The sequence below is a fragment of the Schistocerca serialis genome, chromosome 1 (genome assembly GCF_023864345.2).
Source record: "Schistocerca serialis cubense isolate TAMUIC-IGC-003099 chromosome 1, iqSchSeri2.2, whole genome shotgun sequence".
Taxonomy (NCBI): domain Eukaryota; kingdom Metazoa; phylum Arthropoda; class Insecta; order Orthoptera; family Acrididae; genus Schistocerca; species Schistocerca serialis.
In genome coordinates, this window is record NC_064638.1 from 575,148,873 (window position 1) to 575,172,272 (window position 23,400).

The 23,400-nt window shown below is 41.0% G+C and overlaps 1 protein-coding gene across 3 annotated transcripts in view; it reads right to left on the reverse strand.

Annotated features, from left to right (window-relative positions):
• LOC126476428 (cyclin-G-associated kinase) overlaps window positions 1–23,400 on the reverse strand; it is a 264,992-nt gene that overhangs the window by 193,364 nt on the left and 48,228 nt on the right. For all 3 annotated transcript variants that reach the window (XR_007586987.1, XM_050103541.1, XM_050103542.1), the window contains exons 8-10: window positions 17,319–17,465; window positions 7,844–8,141; window positions 3,795–3,937 (exon numbers count right to left, since the gene is read on the reverse strand). Coding sequence is in view for 2 of the 3 variants with exons in the window: in XM_050103541.1 (XP_049959498.1) it covers window positions 3,795–3,937; window positions 7,844–8,141; window positions 17,319–17,465 (588 nt within the window). In the remaining variant the exon portion in view is untranslated. The remainder of the gene's footprint in view (window positions 1–3,794; window positions 3,938–7,843; window positions 8,142–17,318; window positions 17,466–23,400) is intronic.

Consider the following 23,400-nt stretch of genomic DNA (forward strand, 5'->3'; position numbering starts at 1 on the left):
CGTTAGTTCACGAATGACCCATCTGTAATCTTCACCACATTTGTTTTCAGACAAGATTTGGTTCCATTTACAAGGGTATGTTAATTCCAAAAACTGCTGACATTGGAGCGCCGATAGACCTCTCGTCCTTCATGAGGAACCCCTTCATGGTCGGGAATTGGAGTGTGGCGCACAGTTAGTGGTGACAGAATAATAGGCCCAATTTCTTTAAATGACACAGCTAACAGTGAAAGATACGTGTGAAACATTTTGTACCCAATCTGTAATGAATTGAGTGAAACAAAATGAAGCTTTGCATTTTCTCAACACGATTTGGCATGGGCTCATGTGGTCAGTATTTATTTGCATGCAATTCACAATGTGTTCTGTGACAACCATTCGCAACAATATCTGGCCTGCTCAAAGTCGCGATTTAACCCTATTCAATTTCAGAGTTTGGGGAGCAACAAATCCATACACATTACAGGACATACAGGATAATATCCAAGAATCAAATAACTCAATTTATCAAGGAGAATTAAATCATCTGTTGATGAATTTCTTGAATATGTGTCAGAAATGCATGGAGAACAATGGCAGGCAGTTCCAGGATCTCATTGCATGACATGAGTGAGTACAAAATTTATTTGCATTTATTTTAAATTTAGTACTGTTGTTGTAGACAGGTGAAATAGCATCTGATTTGCTGGGCAACTGGGCAGTGGTAGACCGCCATCTATTGTGCTGTGTGTGCAGTCATGAGATAAATGGAACATCTTGCAGTTATTTCCTTTCCTTCTTCACTCACAAAAGGAATTAGAAAAAAACCACTGTATACATGCCTCCATACGAGATCTAGTTTCACACATCTCATATTTCAAGTCCTTAGGTGCAATTTACGTTGGCAGCAGTAGATTCGTTCAGCAGCCAGCTGCAAATTCCTGTTCTCTAAATTTTCTCAGTAGGGTCTCACAAAAAGTATGTCTTCTTCCCTCCAGGGATTCCAACTTGAGGTCAAGAAGCATTTCCTTAACACTAGCTCACTGACCTAACTTGCCAGTAACAAACTCAGTACCATGCCTCTGAATTGGTACAATGTCTTCCTCCTTTAAGCCGGCCCAGTGAGCATCCTGAACACTCAAGTAGTATTCAAGAATTGGTTGCACAAGAGTTTTAAATGTGGTATCCTTTTGTAGATGAGCTACACTTTCCTAAAACTCTCCCAATAAACCTAAGTCGACTATTCGCTATAGTTACTACTATCCTTATGTGCTTGTTTCATTTCATATTGCTTTGCAATTTTACACCTAGATATTTAATTGACACAACAGTGTCAAGCAGCACACCACTAATACTGTATTTGATTATTACAGCATTGTTTTTCCCACTCATCTGCATTAACTTACATTTAGAGCAAGCTGCCAATCATCACACCAAATACAAATTCTGTGTAAGTCATCCTGTATCCTTCTACAATCACTCAATGACACAAATTAATGTAGCACCTCCTTTGACGATAGACATTATGTATCCACCTACGACTTTCTGTGGCCCAGAAATGCATATTATGATGGTCTGCTGCACCATAATTTTTGAATATGGAATAATCAGAGAACATAACACTTTGTAAGGTGTCTAAAGTGAAATTTGCAGAACATAATTCTCTGATTGAAAACACCCCATATGTTGCTCCAATGTCAGTTACAGGTGGTACAGGTGAAAGCTGTGTCTGTGTGCTACGTAAGGCTGATACTAGCGAATGCAGCAACTTCTCATAAGCTCACATGCAGATTGAAGTGTATTACAACTAAAACAAAGACTTTCACATCCTCCCTTCTGGCCAGTCTTTGTTTATAAATGCTGTGCCTTCTAAAATTGCTCGTTTCTCAAAGTAATTGTTCAGCACGTAAGAACATAATGGCTGATGGAGCTCTTTGACCAGGTTACCTCACAGCATTAGCCATGGCTGCTTCACTGGTATTTTGCCCGCATTCACCAAGCACCAGCAACATGTCATCATATTTGTGGGGTGAGTATGCCATGTCTGTTCCATATCAATCACATCAAATCGTGTTTGCTTATTCCAAACTGCCTCATATACAGCACTGTAAGGATACAACTTACAACAACCTAATTGAACACGACTTCAAACTCCACATCAAAGAAGCTTGTTTGCTCCTTGAAACCACCACCTTCGCATCTCATCCGCACATTGTTTAGAAGGTGCATTGTATTGGTAGTAAGAGAAATGAACACTTGTTTGAATCTACTTAGTTAATTTTCTTTACACGATCAGGTCCAGAGGACCACACACAGCTCAAGGGCTCCTCTTCACTGGATTCCATTTCTTGCCTTCTGTCGGCAATTGCCCCCTCTGCGAATCTGCATCATGTTCCCATGGATTCCATTTCTTTGGTCTGTCTAGTGGTCTTCTGTAGGGAGTACAACCCATAGATTTCATGCCCCATCAGTATTTCTCCGTCTGAGTGACATGCCCTGCCCAAGCAAGCCACATGGTTCTCAGCAGCCTACAATGTTTGGTGTGCTGTAGATCTCAGCCAGCTCACAATTATGCCGGATCCTCCATTCTCTAGTAATCTCATCTATGTGACACTACAGATCTTCCTTAAGAGTCCCTGTTTGAAAATGAGAACATTATTAAAGTCTTGCTTCAAGAGACTCCAAGTTTTGCAACCATATAGCCCAACAGGTTGGATCAGTCAAAGTTTGAAATTCCTTGAGAGAATGCACGATTTAAAAAGCTGACTCAGACTGAAGTACAATTGATTTGTGGCTTGGATTTGAACTTTAATTTCTGCCTTACATGATGCGTCATCTGTAAAGATTCTTGACAACAGCATCTGCCACCTCATTCATAGCATCCTTGACTTCTTTTCATACTTCTTCAGAGTCCTTTTATGAATCCTCTTCCTACAGAATTACAGAGCAGATTCTGGATTGGAGCTGAAATGTCTTTTTCTCTGAAGTGTCTGGGCATGTCAATATGATAGCGTACTACTTTCTTAGTATTGTTTCTGACTGACTGCCAGCTCTTTACTAGGGAGTGGGTGCTTCCGCACCCCACACTCCATGCCATCTTTACATCCATCACTTAGTTCTTTGCTTTGATGCCAAATGCTATGTGATCCATCTGACTACCTGTTTTACCACCTGGTGACACCCAGGTTCCTTTGTGTATACCCTTTCGCTGGAAATTTGTCCTGTTGATTAGCATCCTTTTTGTGTTGCAAAGGTTATGAATTGGGTGCCACTGTCGCTGGTGAGTTCATATAGAAATGTGTCTTCCAGCTGTTCAACGGAGTACATCATCTCTTAGCACTTTATCATTCGTATCACACAGTCATACTTTGCAATCACTATCTGGCATGACATCCACCACTACTTCCAGCTAGCTATGCTACCCCAACTTGTTTGAACACCTCACTTAAATGAACATACCATCACTAGAACATTCATCTGAACACACACTACACAAACTGAGTATTTCTAGCTCCCCATCTATCAATTGATAAAAAAAATTATTTAAAATGATTTTAATGCATCAAGCAAGGGAAAATCCAGGACTGAATTTAACAATATTATGAAAAGGATAGTTTCTATTCACCATATAGCATAGATACTGAGCCGCAGATAGGTGCGACAAAAAGACTGTCACAAAATAAGCTACCAGCCAACAAGGCCTTTGTCACACACAAAACGTATTGCTGGGTCATTGATGTGCGAGTCTCCCTAGAAAATTGTTTAGTGACTAATAACACACTATGTTTAAAAATATACATCATCAAGTTCCATACCTGGATGTCTTGTTTCTAGTAACGCCTTAACATCATCAGCATGATTACTACGATATGCAGATTCCAGGCCCTCTGCTGGGAAAGGCATCACAGCCAGTCGGGATGTAATATAACTAAAATCAATATCAGATCTGGCAATGCTCCTGCAAAAGAATAAAATCTTGTTGTGGTTAAAATATACTCTTCAATACTTCAATAGATCTGGAAAAGGGAAGTAAAGCCATACTACACTTTGTGTAAAAGTAAAGCAGCTTGTCACAAAAGACTAGAGAGAAAGTCAAATAAGTATGTTGTCGACACAATGAGAATGCCCCTTTCAACATTGTGTCAGTATCTTGTTCCTCCTTTTTAGGTGATAGCATGCATTTATATGTAAACAACATATTTTGCATATTTCCATTCAGTAATAAAGAAAATTTTAATTTCTACAAATGTGCTATAAGAATAATACGTGGTGTTCTTCCAGAATCATCTTGCAGAGGCCTGTTTACAAAGTTAGGCATTGAAGCTACCGATTCACAGCATATTTACTCCTTCATGAAGTGTGTTGTAAATAATCCACTGCAGTTCAAAATGAACAATAATATACATAATTACAATACCGGAAGAAAAAATGACATTCATTACTTCACATTAAGGCTGTCTGTAGCACAAAATGGGGTGCACAACGCTGCCACAAAATTTTTGGTCACTTGCTGAATAATATAAAATGTCAGACAGCAATAAATTTAAATTTGAAAGCAAGATGAAAAAGTTTCTGCTTTATAACTCTTATTCTGTAGATGAATTTGTAATTTTGTAATGTGTAAAAGGTGATGTGTGTGTGTGTGTGTGTGTGTGTGTGTGTGTGTGTGTGTGTGTGTGTGTGTGTGTGTACCTCAGCATATATTTACATATGAATGTTTTACATGTGAATGTCTAACGTGAATAAAATGACTTGTTCCACATCATTTTGATGGAACATGAAATGAAGTGAAACTAACTAGGCACACATGATAATTCATAAAAGCCACTCAGGTTTTTTGAAAACTCACGGGAGAGAGACGTATGACAGAACATGAAACAATCAAGGATGAGAAATAAACTGGAGTAATGCAAGGCGCACAACAGTACTAAAGAGTCCATAAATTTATAATTGTACACAAGGGGGTAGCCAAAATATGGATACACCAAAAACGCAACACTTTAATATGCCGGAAACAGTAACGAAAAATGTTGGCATTCAAAACATCTTCCAGTCATTCTGGCATGAATAAATACAGGTCCTGTATAGTTTTTCAAGGGGATCTTATACCACTGTTTCAGCAAAATAGTGACAAGCTCCAATAATGATGATGGAGGTTGATAGCGATTACATATCCTTCTCTCCCAAGGAGACAACAAAGGCTAAATAACAATGAGATCTGGTGAGACTGGTGACCACAGGAGATGTGACAATTCATCCTGTTGTTCACAAAATCAGTCCTGCATGATGCAAGCTGTGTGAACAGGGGCCCTGTTGCCCGACCAACTGGCTTTTTTTCATTGCTCCGAAGTCCAGGTTTTATGGCTTCGCACCATGTTTTCCTGTTATCGCCATTTGCATCACTGATGGGTGGTTTAGGAATTCTGGCTTGTCCTGCAGTCCCCAGATTATAAAGCTCCCTTTGTGTTGGTAGTGACAGGGTTCGAGGCTACAACACTCAATTCTGCAGCAACTTTTGCAGCCACAATCCTCTTATTTTTCGTCACAATCCTCTCCAATGATAGACCATCATTATCACTTTACACACTTTCTCATCTGTGTTAGACTTACCGATCACATTTATCAACTTTTCCTTTATGTGGTATAAATCTTCAATACGGTGTCTCTTGAAATACCAAACACTTGGGCTACCTTGGTTACAGAAGCACCCATCACACGAGTGCCAACGATTTGCCCATATTCACATTCACCAAGTTCCAACATAAAGCACTCAGAACCACACAGAGCACTGTTCTGTCCATGTCTGACAGTTGGAATGTATTGCGGACACTGCACAATTTCTGTTTGTGGTCAAACACAACACTGCAACCTGTAGCCTTGGCTTCAAGCATGCAAGGACATGGATGACATCAGTGTAACTTCATATATGTACATACTAATGGCGGGTATGCATGTTATTATAGTTGCAATTTTCTGTGACAGGTAAAATAGATATCAGAGTACATTAGTGTTTAGTGTTGTTAACATACGTAGTAGCGTGTATAAGGAGTGTGAACAGCATCAGATGTCTAGTTGTTATTGTGAGGACATGGAGATGCCATGTACTCATAACATGTTTAAAATGTGCCTCATTGTGGGTCTATTTGGCTGGTCTGTCAAATCATCGCAATACCCATACTTGTGGGATATTCAGATGTGAGAGTGGTCTGATGATAGACTGCACGAGAATGTGTGTACAGACGTATTTGTTGTTGAGGTTCCAGTAGACCATGTCCAATCAGCACAAGGCAGTATTGCAATACTGTGCACTGAGCACATTGTAAGCCCTTCACTTTTGCACCTGCTATCAAAGAACATGTAATGGACTCCCTACAAGTTTCTGTATCACTATCTACCATCAGTCTTAGACTATCAGCAGCTGGACTATGGAATTACTGTCCCACTTGTACACACTAGTTAATGCCATAACACAACCAGCAGCATCTGAAGTAGTGCTATGACCAAGAAGCATGGACTGTTGACGAGTGGTCTCACATTGAGTTCAGCAACAAAACGTGATTCTGATCTACCTGAATGAGCATTGCCGGCGAGTATGGCAGTGACCTGGTGAGAGGTCCCATTCTTCCAATGTTTTGAAAAGGCACAGTACTGTAGTTCCTGGCATCACTGTGTGGGTAGCCATCGGGTATGGTTTGAGGCCATGGCAGTAGTGATTGAGAGAATTCTGATGGGACAATGGTAGCTCACAGACATCCAGTAACATTTTTCAGCAGGACACTGCTCATCTACATACGGCTCTTCTCTATGAATTATCTGTGTGAAGTTGAGGAACTCCTGTGGTCAGCAAAATCCCTAGATCTGTCCCGGATAGAACATGTGTGGCACCAGCTTGGATGTCAGCTCTGTCCCTTCATCAGTAACTAAGATACTGAGGGGCCAGATTGTCTCTGGAGAGGATACAATGGCACTGTGACAACCTTCCCAAACAAATCAATGCATATGTGTAATGTCTTACTGATAGGCAGGATCCTAGTGCCAAGTTCTTTTTCTCATTTGTTTCATCATGTTCTCATATCTACCACTGCTTATCCCCTTCTTTTGTTATTTTAATGTGTATGCTTTAAACTTTTAACTGGAGGCATAAGATAATTTTATAATCAAAGTAATTTTTATGTCAACATTTTTCTTTGAGCCCTGAATATCACATACAGCAGTCACAACTGGAGTACAACACAAATTTAATATGGTGGCTGTGGAAGAAAACATTACCTGAATTGGGAAATGACCCGTATTCAGTGCTACGCACACCAACATGGCATACTGTTATCTGCAGAAGTTATAAAAAAATACACACACACACACACACACACACACACACACACACACACATTTGTTTGCATGGTCATCTTTTTTGTTACGCTTAATATTTGTGTATAAACATTTAAGCTCTTTTCCATGAAAACAAATACAAATTTGACCAATTTGAGAATTCAAATAACAGATATTAAGCAATATGTGATAATTTCTAAACAACTATATTATTTTCTGCTGCTGCAACAATTTACATTGAATGTAATTAGTTTCAAAACGCTATTTCTAGGTTGCGAGATACATTATCTTTCAGTTGTGACAATTATAGATCTCCATCCATTTGCAAAATATCTTTAATCAATTTCAATAATCTTTGGTATATGTATTAAATACATACAGATGTTTAACAACAAAGTCAATATGAAACTGACAGTAACACATATTCAAATGGGCCTTCGTTACTTAAAATCAAAATTAGGCTTACTGCAACTAAAAACTAGTGACATATAATCATCACACAGTTGTACAGGCTATCTTATCTCTACATACTCACTGTTGCACAGTATGCATAACTTTGCTCGATGTGTCCCTAAGGTTTTTCAAGAAACTACCAGCACCTCCCCGTAAACTGGAGAAAAGGCCACCTCCAGCTGCCTGTTGTTGTGCAACTTGTCCAACAGGAGGTGGTGCTGGCCTTGACGGAGGGGGGGCCGGCCTATGTGGTGGCGGCCCGTGGGAAGTCGGGATGGGGGAGCTCGGGGGGCGTGGTGGGCGCTGGGGTTTGTCCTCCGTCACATGGTTAGTGGTCGGAGGAGACACGGCTGCCGCAGGGGCAGCACCAGCTGTATGTGCTGAAACACAGCAGCCCTGAATCACATGTACAGCAGTTACAACCATATGTCATGTTTCACATCAAACAAACATGTTTTTTTTATATGTATGCATAAGTATTCAACCAATTTAAACTAGTCAGAAAACCTAAATGTTTTTTCATGAAGACCATCATTGTACACTGTACTTTTGTATGACAAATAGTGAACAAGGCAGACTGTACTGATTATCAAAACACCAGTTTAGAGTGTTGCTTATTTCCTTGGTGTAAAGTCATGTATCACTTGAGTTATAAGTCGAGCTTTCACAAGTATTATTCATCATTAGTAGCTGACTAAATCTCTGGCTTAATATAGCAGCCATGAGCTCGAGTTTAAGCTAACTTGATATGGCTTTAACTACAAGAAAATTTTAAACATGGGTGCCCGGGTTCTTAGGAAGCTAAGGATGAAAATTTTATTTACTACAATATCTCTACAGTGAATGATTACGAAAGCATGCCTTACTTCCTTGAAGCAGTAGGCTTATTGTGACTTCATACATATATTCATAGAAATTGCCTAAGATTTTTAGCCATCAACAATATGTGCCCCAGACACTAAATAACAAGAATTTTGTTATGATCTCCCCCTCCAAACATGCTCATTTTTCAGCATGGTTACCAACATTAGCATCACATTTTGTTGAAAAGCTTTTGGATTCTGTCTGTTGGGGGGGTCGCGGGAGCGGGAGCGGGAGCGGAGGGTGTTGATGACTTTATTGACATGTCTTTAATCTACCTTCCTACCACTTCAACATTCTTATCACTGGTAAACCTCCGAGTGGCTCCCTCCTGTTCTCTCAGAGCTACAATCAGGTGAAAAATATGATGGTTCCAAGTCCAGGTTACATGGTGGATGTTTCAGCACCTCAGATTTAATATAGCATAGCATAACATTGGTACGCACATCCATTTATGGTTATGAATTATAATGGAGTAGTGGTATACTCCTTATGAGAGATTTCCGCAATGTTTTAATTGAATGGAAGGCAGCAACATATTTACCAACATGCCTCTGTAACGATGAATAGTTACAGTTTGGTTTTTCTCCTGAAGTGCACGAATATATAGCTACCTAAGACTCATCTCCTCTAACAATTCAACAGAAGAAGCATATTGTTAGGGTGTGTAACACTTCAGGTACTCTTGAGACATTGCCATTGTCTTCAATGCATGGGTGCCTTAGTACTTATTTACACACTTTTCTACAGTTACACATTATATGCACATACAAGGTCCATTTTTAGTTGTGTGACATTTCATCGTCAACAATACTGCAGCATGTTGGCACAGACTTAGAGGTCAGTTTGCCATTTTTCTGTATCAGTTCGCACGTATAGTTTTCTCATCCTGAACATCGATGACATGTCTCCGAGTTTTGAAACTTTCCACCCATTCATAAACTATCCTTGAAACAACTGTCTCCGAACCGAACATTTATTCAACTGTAGATTAAAATTGTTTCACTCCCTCAGACAATACCTTCTTCTTGTTCTACAGTGTATGTCTATATTGACAAAACATTGCTGTATGCATAACTGGGCAGGCACAGGCTACTAAATCACAGCACCGCCCTTTGTGGCATATTGTTAAGGATGAATTGCTGCTTTTGTAACATTGCTTTCAGTGCATATAATCTACATGATAGTTACAACAAAAGTCACTCTTATTTGGTGCATACCAAGAGAAAAGCAGCACACCAAACACACAGAATACTCACAGCTTTTACATCAATGGCTATTGAAGAGTTATTGAACCTAGCCTCAAAGACAAAGTGGTCTATGACAGATATGCACAAAGCAGGGATAATTGTTTGGCGTTTTATGATTGCTGCTTCCACATGAGGTGGTTCATTCATTCAGCCATTCATACATCTTGTTCTGTAGAAACCGCCACGAATCAGAATTTTTGAGAATGTAGAAGTCAAGGAAGACCACAGTAGCAGCTGGTGCATTCTACAATTAACAACCATTTTAGCTGTGGGAAACCAAAGACCAAATATAAATATATGTCCAAGACTTTGTACAAATCCTTATTAGAAAAGAGGATACTTTACGAGTTGTCGTGTGTGTGTGTGTGTGTGTGTGTGTGTGTGTGTGTGTGAGAGAGAGAGAGAGAGAGAGAGAGAAACACAAAAACACACACACACACACACACACACACACACACACACACACACACACACACACACGTGGGGAGGGAGGGAGAGGGAGAGGGAGAGGGAGAGGGAGAGGGAGAGGGAGAGGGAGAGGGAGAGGGAGAGGGAGAGGGAGAGGGAGAGGGAGAGTGGCCCAATGTGGCACTTAATCCAAGTTTCCTATTACTAGGGAGGCAACAGGTGGACAGTGTGATGTGGGACAAACACAGAGCACACTGCTGATGCAGAAAAGTATTCTCTGTCCTCTCTACATGGAACGCACCATTCACCCATCCTCTTATCTGTACACCATTATAGTAAAATGTTAGCTCTCAGTCTCTAAGTGTCTGCCTCACAATGACGCTTGGTCATTTGCCTCAACAGTGAAGCTACTGAATGTAATAGCACTATGTATTGTGTAACAGTACGTCATAAGCAGACCGCCATGGCTGCTAGATCTGAAATTTCACTGCGCAATTGTGCTGGTACTCACCTGACTACGACCTCCTTCCCTAGTTGTTATAAGCAAAGGAAGGTGTCCTGGATGAATAAGGTTCTCTGCTGGGTACATGCACTATATGGCCTGCACAGTGTACTCACAAAATTTGAGCAGATGAAGCATTTCAAGGTCCAAATAAATCATCAGCTCCAGTGTCCTCAAGATAGTAAACATACTTTCATGTGGAAGAGAATATGTCAGGGTAAGATTGTATCACTGCCGATAGGCAAATTTAGTGTCAAAATAGATGTTATAAAACATTTTTTAAATATAATTTCCTCTTGTAATTGATTTACATTTAAATTATCTTGATGTCTTCAGCATCAAACGGAAGCTATTGGCTCCACCCCTGGGTAATAACTGATATTTGGTACTCACCACGTGCAACTATGTCTGCTTTCATAAGGATGCTAAATGGTTTTGTAGCTTTTGGGTGATTATAGTTTTGCATATATCGAGCATTTTATTTATATGACAAATACCTCTTAATTTACATATAGGCTCACAGATTCTATGAGTTTCCTGTACTAATTAGGATCCCTCGAGTTAGTTGGGGTTTGGAAACTGGGTGCATCTTAGTCGATAAGACAATCCGTTCTGAAATGCTTTTTCATTAGCTACACTGCAAAAAGAAAAAGTGTAGTGGTCAGATGTCAATGTAACAATGTACATATACACACTGCTGCTGCTATGTAGATGACGGCATGGTTGTTCGCCATTACGACCAGATGCGCCCATAAGTGGTGGCCACGCCGGTGCCACCACCCTATCCTTCGCCTCCACCAGCCCGAGAAGCAAGCCCTGTCGCTGCTGCCGATCTACCATATGTGTTGATGCAGCCGACGTCGCTACCGCTTCCGAGTACGCCGGAACCGGCCCCAGTCGCAACGCCGCATTCTCTGGGACCCATCTCGCTGGAGCACACCCCCAGGTCTACGACACCTATGGATGCTGCTCCAGAGTTTTCACCCATCATCTCGTCCAGGAGGCACGTTCCACGCAAAAGCTTCCGTCCTGGACATTTTCGACCATACCCTCGTGTCTCTCCGCCGGATCTTCTCGGGGCCTCACAAGAGGCCATGGATGTCTCCGCACTGTCCATGTCTCCAAGGGAGTGAGTTTTTTTTTTTTTTAAGGGGGGAAAAGTGTTGTGACAGTGCCACAACATTTAACAGTGCCGCCACGACAGTGCGCGCAAACGGCGATAGAAGCGCTCCGCAACTCGGCTGAGAGCGGGAGCGCCACCTAGCTACGAATGGCGCCGGCCGCATGTCACGGCACGGCAGTCTAATATGAGATACTGAGTTGTTGTCATGTAACAAGCTATTGTTCCTTAGTGAGAGTGTTTGAATATCCACGCAATTATTGGTGATTAAAGGTTATAACAGTTATTGTAGCAGATATTCTAACTAACACGCTGTGTTACATCTAGTTTCCCCTATACATTATCTACATTTATCGTAAACTATCTTTGTTTTTGAGTTTGTTAACAACTACAATTACCCTCAAAAAGTTTTACAAAACTAGTTAATTGTTACTACACGTTTTTCTGCTGCCTTAATAGAAATCTCATTTTGTGTATTTGATTCTTTCTCATTCGGAATTAAGAACTTTTTAACTCAACAGATTAATAGATAATCACCAGGCTTAATTCAAGGTTATTTGTTCATTGTTCTGTAATACGTCACACCAGTAAAAAAGCAAGCCCACTGTGAATGCTGTTCACAAACACAGAATGAGTTGGTTGACATTCATAAGCAGATGGAAATTGCCCTGACGACTGTCAAATGATTGGTAACTGCTGCGAGTTCTCATGTTGGAAGAGCTCCTGAGAGTATCTCAGAAGTATCGCAAGTACTATCCACTACTGTGCAGAAAGTAAAGGCTCTGTCATTTCTCATTTACTTGAATGCGAGTGGCGTTTCAAAAGTAGAGCTAGATATCCTGTACAGGGTGGACAGTGACAACGATGACATGGCTGTGGCAACAATGATTACAAAAATACAAAGGACCACTAAAACAAGCAGAAATATGTATACATTCAGTAAAACTAGATAAAAAAATCAGTACTGTCATACCTCAGTGAGGAAGTTGAAACTTTCAGCACAGGACAGGAACATGTAGAGAAACTATGGCTGAAGTTAAAAAAAAAAAAAATAAATAAATAAATAAAATAAAAATAAAAATGACCATCCATTGGATAGATGTGTACCCAGTACAAAAGTTCATCATGTCACAGTAAAGAAACTTCTACCACAAAATTCTAGTCATATGTAAAGGCTGTTAGTGGCACCAAAGCAAGGGTCCAATGAGTGAAATAAATAAAATAACTATTAGTGTCAATGGTGCTGAGGAACAGCTAAATTAGTCAAAATCAAACAAAGCTCTAGGGCCCAATAAAATCCCTGTCATATTCTCTCTTGAATTAGTGGCCGAGTTCGTCCCTCTTCTACCTATAATCTATCTTGAACAAAAAACCAGGCTCAGTTCTTTGGGGTGGGATGGGGGTGGGGGGGGTGGGGGGGTGGGGGGGGTGGGGGGGGGGGGAGACCATAGGACACACCCATCTACAAGAAGGCTAGCAGTAGTGATCAAAATACTACCATCCAGTATCCCAGACATCGATTTGTTGTAGAATCCTAGAACATACTCTGAATTCAAAAATAGCGAGATATGTTGCACAGAGTGACCTTCTGCATGCCGACCAACATGGATTCAGAAAACATCGATCATGTGAAACTCAACTTGCACTTTTCTCACATGACAAACTGAAAGCTTTGGGTCATGCCAGTCAGGTAAATTTCCAAGAAGCAGTTGACTTAGTGCCACAGCTATGGTTAGCACCAAAAGTACGTTCATAAGGGATACCCAGTGAACTATATAACTGGATTGAGGACTTTCTGATAGGGAGACCGGACACAGCATCTTGGATGGAGAGTAATCATCAGATGTAAAAGTAACTTCAGGTGTGTTCCAGATAAGTGTGTTGGCACCCTTGCTGTTCGTGTTGCATATTAATGACATTGCACACAATATTAATAGTAAAATCAGGCTTTTTGCAGATGACACGGTTATCTACAATGAAGTACTGTCTGAAAGAAGCTGCATAAATATTTAGTCAGATCTTGGTAAGATTTCAAAATGGTGCAAAGATTGGGAACTTGCTTTAAATGTTCAAAAGCGTAAAATTTTGCACTTAAAAAAATTCCATAGTATCCTATGACTACAGTATCAATGAGTCTAGTTGAAATCGCTCAAATCATAGAAACACTTTGCAGGATATGAAATGATCACATAGATTCAGTCGTGAGTAAAGAAGGTGGTACACTTCGGTTTACTGGCAGATCAAGGGGGTGTGCAATCAGTCTACAAAGGAGATTGCTTACAAATTCCTCATGCAACCGGTTCTAGGACGTGTACCAAATAGGACTAACAGGGGATACTGAACATGTACAGAGGAGGGCAGCACGAATAGCAACAAGTTTGTTTTATCTGTGGGAGAGTCTCACAGAAATATTGAAGAAACAGAACTGGCAGATTCTTGACGACATATCTAACAACCACAAGAAAGTCTGCTAACAAAGTTTAAAGAACCAATTTTAAATGATGACAGAGTATATTACTGCTACTTGAATGTGCAGTGCCCGTTCCTTTGTAAGAACAGACACATCACAGATCCAACAGCTGTGAAACACTATGTAAATTGAAGGAAGGGGGGTTGGGGGGGGGGGGGGGGGGGGGAGATCACTGGTATCAGCTGCAGCGGAACATTAAGTGGAATCAGTGTCAATGAGAAAAATGTGTACCAGACCGGGATTCGAACCCTGGATCTCCTGCTTACTAGGTCATCTGGGATACCGCGTTATCGCAGCTGCTGAATCTGTGTGGTGTCTGTTCTTTCGAAGGAACAGACACTGCGCACTCAGATAATTGATAAGCCTGGCTAGGCAACAGATCCACTTTCTTCAGTGCGAATGCACAAATACGTCTGACCTCCTGTGGGAATCTCTGGTTAGCGAACAGGAGTATAATGGACAGAGACTGCAGGTAGGTGATGCTCAGTGGCAGTGTGGATTGGCTATGAGACGTAACGAAATAAGGATTGGCTATGAGACGTAACGAAATAATCTGTGCAGTTGCGATAACACTGTGTCCTGGATGGCACAGCGGTTACCGCACCTGCCTAGTAAGCAGGAGATCCCTGGTTTGAATCCTGGTCTGGTACACTTTTCGACTCATCGCTACTGATTCCGCTTAATGTCCCGCTGCAGCTGATAGCAGTGGACCCCCTTCGATTTACATAAACTATATTCCTACTCCCTTTGTATTGTTCACATAGGGATTGTGAGGATAATATTAGAATAATTACAGCATGCCCACAAGCATTCAAACAATCATTCTTTCTGAGCTACATAAGCGAATGGAACTGGAAGAAAACCTAATAAGTGGTAAAATGGGACGTACTCTCTGCCACTCACTTCACAGTAGTTTGCGAAGTGCAGCTATAGATGTAGATGTATGACTCTCTTCCCAACCAAATCAGGACATGCATCAAGGCCAGAGGGGAATGGTGGGTGGGTGGGTAGGTGGGTAGGTGGGTGGTTGGGTGGGAGGGAGGGACGCTATGTCCGACAGATAAGTGGAATCATATTGCAAGTTTTTTTTTGGAAATTTCATTATTTTGTGTGTGTTTCACTTTTTTCATCAGGCAGTGTAGTTGTAAACATGCCAAGTTAATACAGACATCACACTACCAACTTAAAAGGGAACACAACAGAGAAAACCATACTTTATTGAACTGTTTATTTTCGAACTATTTATATTTACTTCTCCGCCAAGTCTCATAGCTTACAGCTCTCTTCAAGGGGAGCTGCAGTTTGACAGTTTCATCATTCTGTGGAAGTCATCTAGAAAGGGGAGTGATCTTGTGACAAAGCAAGCTGGGATCTTATTACTTCCTCTCTTTTTTTGCCATCTGGCCCCTTAAATTCATTATTTTTCATTTTTAACTAATTACCATTAAACATACTTGAGTATAATCTGCATTTTCATAAAAGAGAAAAGTTGGCCTTCAGTTTTGCAGGATATACGCCAGATCTAATTTTGTGCTTAGTTTTATGTATGTAATTTATTTTCTAATTTATTTAGACTATTCCTAGTTAATAATTTTGCTATAGGGTGGAATCAGTAATTGTTGACTTATAAACAAATATAAATTCTGTACTAAATATACACATTTGGAAGACGATACACTGGCATTCTTTAAGTATTTATTTGGCTCTATTCGAAAACATGTTAGCAAAGCCAGCCCTTAATTAATTTCAAACTAATTATCAGTTTTGTCAAAAGTATTGTTTTTGTAACTATATCTGTTAATTTCATGATTTAAACAAATAATATGGCTTAACCCTTGTAGTAGAAGAAACTGCTTAAAAGGCTGAAATATTTTGATATATTCAGTTAATTTAATAAGTTATGTTTTAATTGTAATTTCTGTAAATTAACATCAAACAATGTATAGTTTCAGTACCTATTATTGTGATGATATATAAAGGCCCGATCTTTGGTCCCAAAACAGTCAGTTCACGTCCGATTTTCAGTCGAGAAACCCGTGCTGGTTAGGTCAATAACAATGCACCAACTAACTTAACACAATTAGGCCTTGTGTTAAAACAATGACACTGTCAGTTCAATACATAGCGTATTATTCTGCAAGAACTGTGTGGTTCGGTTTTTACTGCTTGTAGATATTCAACAGTAAACTATTGTAGCAGCATGCTGGTGTTTGCCTACAATCTAGTAATAAGGCTTATCAAAATTAAAATTTCCCACTAGTTAACTGGCCATATTAACTATGTATATTGTGTGTGTGTGTGTGTGTGTGTGTGTGTGTGTGTGTGTGTGTGTGTGTGTGTGTGCGCGCGCGCGCGCGCGTGGGGGGGGGGGGGGGGGCAACATGCACCTGTAGGCTACATTATTTACAGTAGTCAATATTGAACTTCCACCGCCCCTCCCCCCTTTCATTTTTCAGCCAGTATCACAATGCAGTACGTCAACACTGAGGATCATCAACAAAGAAATAAAGCAGGTGAATGTCACAACCTTGAGACTGTAGTCAACCCTCTGAATCTGAAAATATCTGAACATACTAAATTGTGGACAGCTTTTCCCAAGCGCTTCAGTCATTTCTTTGACACACTGATGCAGTGTAACTGCTTCACAATTCTCCTCCCTTTTTGCCGTTAGATGATCAAAAGGAAGATTGTATTCTTGGTTTCACTGTATATATGGGCTGTATGAACATGTACAAATATGCAATGAAGCAGGTTATGATTTTTAAACTGTTAGTCTTACATCAAAAATTTCCTTCCACCCTTAGTAGAGCAAAGCATTCATAAATTCAAGGATTAGTTCCAACACTAAACTATTTGATTAGCATTGTCCTCCTCCAACACTCACTCTCAGTCTACAAGAATTCAAATTTGACATGTAAAATCAAACTACAAAATTCAAAGTGCTACCTGGACTACTGTTGGCACTGATCCTTTTTCCTTCAAGTGAAAGGGGCTCCTTCAGGTTGAAACCTTTTGTTTCCGCTATTGCAGCAAGGCGTTCCAAAATATCAGACACAGTTAGTCTCTGCAACGGATTCACTTGCAAACAACCCCCTGAAAACAAATATGGCCTGTTGAAGAACACATTACAACAATAAATTATATATTAAACTGCATTATAGGATAGAACTAATAGTTCCTTTGTCAGAGATGAGAGAGGGATGTAGGGGAAAGTTAGAAAGGAAAGGCAGGTCATGCAAGACCACCAGTGGAGAGGACAAGGACAGACAAGTCAATCCTTATCTTCACTAGAATTGGATCTCTCTAATTCTGGGGTCTGTGTGACCTGCCCTTTCTTTTTAACCTTTCCCAACATCCCTCTCCCCTCACCGACAAAGGAACTAAGATTTCTGAAAGTTAGGTAGTGAGCAGCTCTTACTTTTACATGTGTATTGGCATAGTATTGTATATGTATTGCCTCCTAAAGACACATAGTGGCCTGCTATTTTGTCTCATAATTTAATAGTTTACTCAACTGAATTTGCTTTTCATACAATTTTAGGAAAGAATGCACATATGAACCAAAAAGAAGTAGGAACCTACAGTAATGAGACGAATAACCTGTGTTGAAGTGCAACTAGTCACTGTTTTATTTACTGGATAAAGACCTATCTTGGTAACCAAACAGAAATAGATAGTGTACAGTATACATCTTTCATCAGGTGTAAAATCCTTAGAAAATACTTGAAAAGAGATGAAAGAAGACTGTATGATAAAAACTGGTTATTATTACACTAAAACACTGGAACTTGACTAACATTTGTGAAAATCTCAACACACTAAAATAATGGACCCAATTAATTCTCAGAGAATTTGTAAGTCATCCTACTGGAAATAAATGATTACGTACACTGGCCCAGTCCTCCCCTCTCTTTTGCAACCAAGAGGGAACAGTGTTGTATTAAACTGAGTCAGCAGAGAGCAAACACAGGAGAAGGAAATGTGAATAGAAAAAAATGAAAGTTTAGAGCTGAACAGCCAATCAATGATGAGGTCGAGTGAGTGAGTGAGTGAGTGAGTGAGGGCACACAAGTTCTAATACACAATGATAACGGCTAACTGATGCAGTATCAGGAAGCAGATGGTTTTGAATGGAAAAGAATGGTTAGCAAATTGAAAATTAATCCATCATACAGTGACAATGCAGTCCGTACAATGCATGCTACTACAGTAGTGGCATGTGTGGAACTAATTAACAGATGGTGGTTATATTCAGTAAAAGGGGCCAATGTACCACAGAATGTAGTCACAGCTTGGGATGCCCTGCCATATCATGCACATTCATTTATTTTTTCCCCCCTACATGGAATGTCATACCATCATGAGATCACGACATTAGCAACTTGCCAAAATGTTTTGCTTTTGCTACATTAACTGACATTTATATAATATCACAAAGAAAATTTAAGACATTAATTTTTTTAGGTAATAATACCAAATTACACCATTTACGATCTGTGGCAAGATATACTCTCATAATTAATCAATAATTACAGTTTTCTATATGGATACCAATCAGTCTTTAATTCTTATACACTGCAATAGCATTTACGTTTTTTAATTCTTGATTCAATGAATCCTTTACATGTGTTCCAGATTTTATAGCAAATTGTCATTGTCTTATAACAGAGGGTTTACACTAACAATTTGAGCATGTGATACAGAAGTTTATAATCTAATCTGTACCTCCAACACTAAAAAAAAAAAAAAAAACTGAATGTATGGTTGTAATAGACACTGGAGTTTCATGCACAGTGCTGGAGTATTGCATCAGGTACAGATCTGCCTGCATCTAAAGGCCAAAGTCGTGGGCTGCATCCTCAATTCGTAACATGCAAGCTTTTGTAACAGTTTATGACTACAATGGTCATCTAAATGCCATCACTGGGATACAGAGTGGTAAACTGTGGGATCTTCAGAAGAATCCAATTTCAATGTATCCTCCACTTCATCCTTCCCTTTATTGATGGCTATTTTCTTTTTTATTATTGGATACTGTAATGGTAACCTACATTGTGGAGTGCTAATGGCAAAAGGCAAGTGTGACTGTTGTGACTGGATACACAACACTCAGACAAAATGCCAGTTCAACTTCCAGCCACCTAAGAGTAGAGGACGCGATAGGTCAGCTATAATCTGTGTGAGCACACTGCAAGTGGCCACCTCAGTGCCACCATTGGGACAGTGTGCTGGCAGAAGTGCCACATGGCCCTGCTCAATGTAAGCATGCAGCAGGCCCATAGACATGACTGTCTCCTGTGTATTGCACAGCTCTCAACTCACCCTGTCATGGGGAAGTTCTTCAGATAATTTGGATTGCAGACAAACTCACTTTTGAGTTCAATATCGGACGCACAGTTTGTAACAAAGCAAGTGGATTCCTTCCAATAGTTATGTTTCTCTTCCCCCCCAGAAACATCAATAATAATAAAATAATATATATATTCAAAATGCAATTTTTATGATGCGCACTGTAAAAACTCCATCGGGAGAGGTCTCTGAAGATCCAGTTGTACTGACTGATTGTTGTGTCTTCCTCAGTCTATAGGCATCACTGGATGCAGATACAGAGGGGCATGAGGTCAGCACACTGTTCTCCTGGCTGTTGTCAGTTTTTGTTACTGGAGCCACTACTTCTCAATCAAGAAGCTCTTCAATTTGCCTTGCAAGGGCTGAGTGCACCCCACTTAACAACACTTGGCAGACAAGATGGTCACCCATCCAAGTGCTAGCTAAGCCAACTGCACTTAATTTTGGTGATCTGATTGGAACCAGTGTTACCATTGCAGCAAGGCCGTTGGTGTACACAGCACTTAAAATGTCACATATGGACTCAGAGGTTATTCAACTCAACTTTATTATCTACTTCCCTTCTTTTGATTAAATAATCAAATAGAATCCATCAATCAAATAGAACCCATTAATATGGTTAGTTTGCCTAAAACCCATGATAATTACAAAACATCAGTAATTTCATTGTCATTGCTCATATATAAACATTTACACAACTCAGGTTACCCTCCTTTCAGAGGCTGTTGCACGCAGCAACCGTTATTTTGATTTGCAAATAATAGATTTCAGCTATCAGTCATCCTTTGGAATTTTTATTGGCAGATCTAGATTTCAGCTAGAAACTAGCCATTCTCAATGCACGATCCTTTTTTTGGTCAATGCATGTAATGCCTGTTGGTCTGGCTTTGTACACAGTTCATTGAATATTCAATGAACTGTGTACAAAGCTAGACCAACAGGCATTACATGCATTGACCAAAAAGAGGATAGTGCATATTCAATGAACTGTGTACAAAGCCAGACCAACAGGTATTACATGCATTGACCAAAAAAAGGATAGTGCATTGAGAACGGCTAGTTTCTAGCTGAAATCTAGATCTGCCAATAAAAATTCCAAAGGATGACTGATAGCTGAAATCTATTATTTACAAATGTACACAACTGCTAACTTCTTGATAAAGTAAATGAAAAAGCTATTTATACACTCCTGGAAATGGAAAAAAGAACACATTGACACCGGTGTGTCAGACCCACCATACTTGCTCCGGACACTGCGAGAGGGCTGTACAAGCAATGATCACACGCACGGCACAGCGGACAAACCAGGAACCGCGGTGTTGGCCGTCGAATGGCGCTAGCTGCGCAGCATTTGTGCACCGCCGCCGTCAGTGTCAGCCAGTTTGCCGTGGCATACGGAGCTCCATCGCAGTCTTTTACACTGGTAGCATGCCACGACAGCGTGGACGTGAACCGTATGTGCAGTTTACGGACTTTGAGCGAGGGCGTATAGTGGGCATGCGGGAGGCCGGGTGGACGTACCGCCGAATTGCTCAACACGTGGGGTGTGAGGTCTCCACAGTACATCGATGTTGTCGCCAGTGGTAGGCGGAAGGTGCACGTGCCCGTCGACCTGGGACCGGACCGCAGCGACGCACGGATGCACGCCAAGACCGTAGGATCCTACGCAGTGCCGTAGGGGACCGCACCGCCACTTCCCAGCAAATTAGGGACACTTTTGCTCCTGGGGTATCGGCGAGGACCATTCGCAACCGTCTCCATGAAGCTGGGCTACGGTCCTGCACACCGTTAGGCCGTCTTCCGCTCACGCCCCAACATCGTGCAGCCCGCCTCCAGTGATGTCGCGACAGGCGTGAATGGAGGGACGAATGGAGACGTGTCGTCTTCAGCGATGAGAGTCGCTTCTGCCTTGGTGCCAATGATGGTCGTATGCGTGTTTGGCGCCGTGCAGGTGAGCGCCACAATCAGGACTGCATACGACCGAGGCACACAGGGCCAACACCCGGCATCATGGTGTGGGGAGCGATCTCCTACACTGGCTGTATACCACTGGTGATCGTCGAGGGGACACTGAATAGTGCACGGTACATCCAAACCGTCATCGAACCCATCGTTCTACCATTCCTAGACCGGCAAGGGAACTTGCTGTTCCAACAGGACAACGCACGTCCGCATGTATCCCGTGCCACCCAACGTGCTCTAGAAGGTGTAAGTCAACTACCCTGGCCAGCAAGATCTCCGGATCTGTCCCCCATTGAGCATGTTTGGGACTGGATGAAGCGTCGTCTCACGCGGTCTGCACGTCCAGCACGAACGCTGGTCCAGCTGAGGCGCCAGGTGGAAATGGCATGGCAAGCCGTTCCACAGGACTACATCCAGCATCTCTACGATCGTCTCCATGGGAGAATAGCAGCCTGCATTGCTGCGAAAGGTGGATATACACTGTACTAGTGCCGACATTGTGCATGCTCTGTTGCCTGTGTCTATGTGCCTGTGGTTCTGTCAGTGTGATCATGTGATGTATCTGACCCCAGGAATGTGTCAATAAAGTTTCCCCTTCCTGGGACAATGAATTCACGGTGTTCTTATTTCAATTTCCAGGAGTGTATAACTAATGTACCCATACAGTCAGCCACTAAAGTATTTTAGCAGCTATTGCAGTCATTTATTTCCAGGCTAATTAAGTTCCTTAACAAAAACATTGTTACTGAAATTGAATCCCATATTTAGGCAAACTAGCCAGGGTAACTGAATAGAAATTATTTCTTTATGTACGAGTTCACATTCAACAATGTTTTTTCACTGATCAGTTACTGAGAAATGTTAATCTTTAATCAACATAAATAACACACAGTTAAGTTTTCCAACATTATATCCACACCCTCATATTCCATGGTGGTCACTATGCCATATGGTCTCCGTTGGGATATGTAATGCTACTGTGGCATGTAGAAATGTATACTGGCACAGGTGTTGAGGCACTTCTGCAAGTGCATTCTGTCTGTATGCTGGCAACCAAGACAATGGCAGCCTGTGATCTTTGTCACAGATCACATTAGAGGACCACTTTATTATCCTTATTCTCCCTCATCTCTGTATTTTGAAGATTACTTAGCTAGCACACAAGCCTCTCAACTTGTTTATGTTATTGCAGTTATTTTGATGTTCTACCACCACAGAACCGACACTTGTGTGACACTCAGACTTTTTTTAGCTGTGTTCTGCTAGGCCTCTGCAATATACACTGTCCCATTTTTAGCTGACTAGCTAAATTCCTGGCCTGGCCTGTTGAATGTATCAATGGCATCTCTGTACAAACCCAAAGGTCTTCGATTCTGTTGTTAGCCCAGCAGATAGTTTTAATGGGCACTAGTGAAGAATTTTCCCCCACACAGTTGGCACCCACTGCTCTTAAGGTAGCATTTCAACGCAGGTTTGCTCTAACTTCTCGTCTATCACCCTTGTTCCTTGCGGATATGATTTTACTGACAGCTTCATCGTTGTATTCTTTAGTTCTGAAGGTTGGATGCAGTTTCTACAGTACCAACTTTCCACTATCATATTGCAAATTTGGTGAGCCTTTTTTTACACAGTACGTACAACCAAACTATCCTGCTGTGGACGGTAGTACAACATACTATGCAAGTATCTATTAGTGCTGGTGCAGAGGTTTACAGGG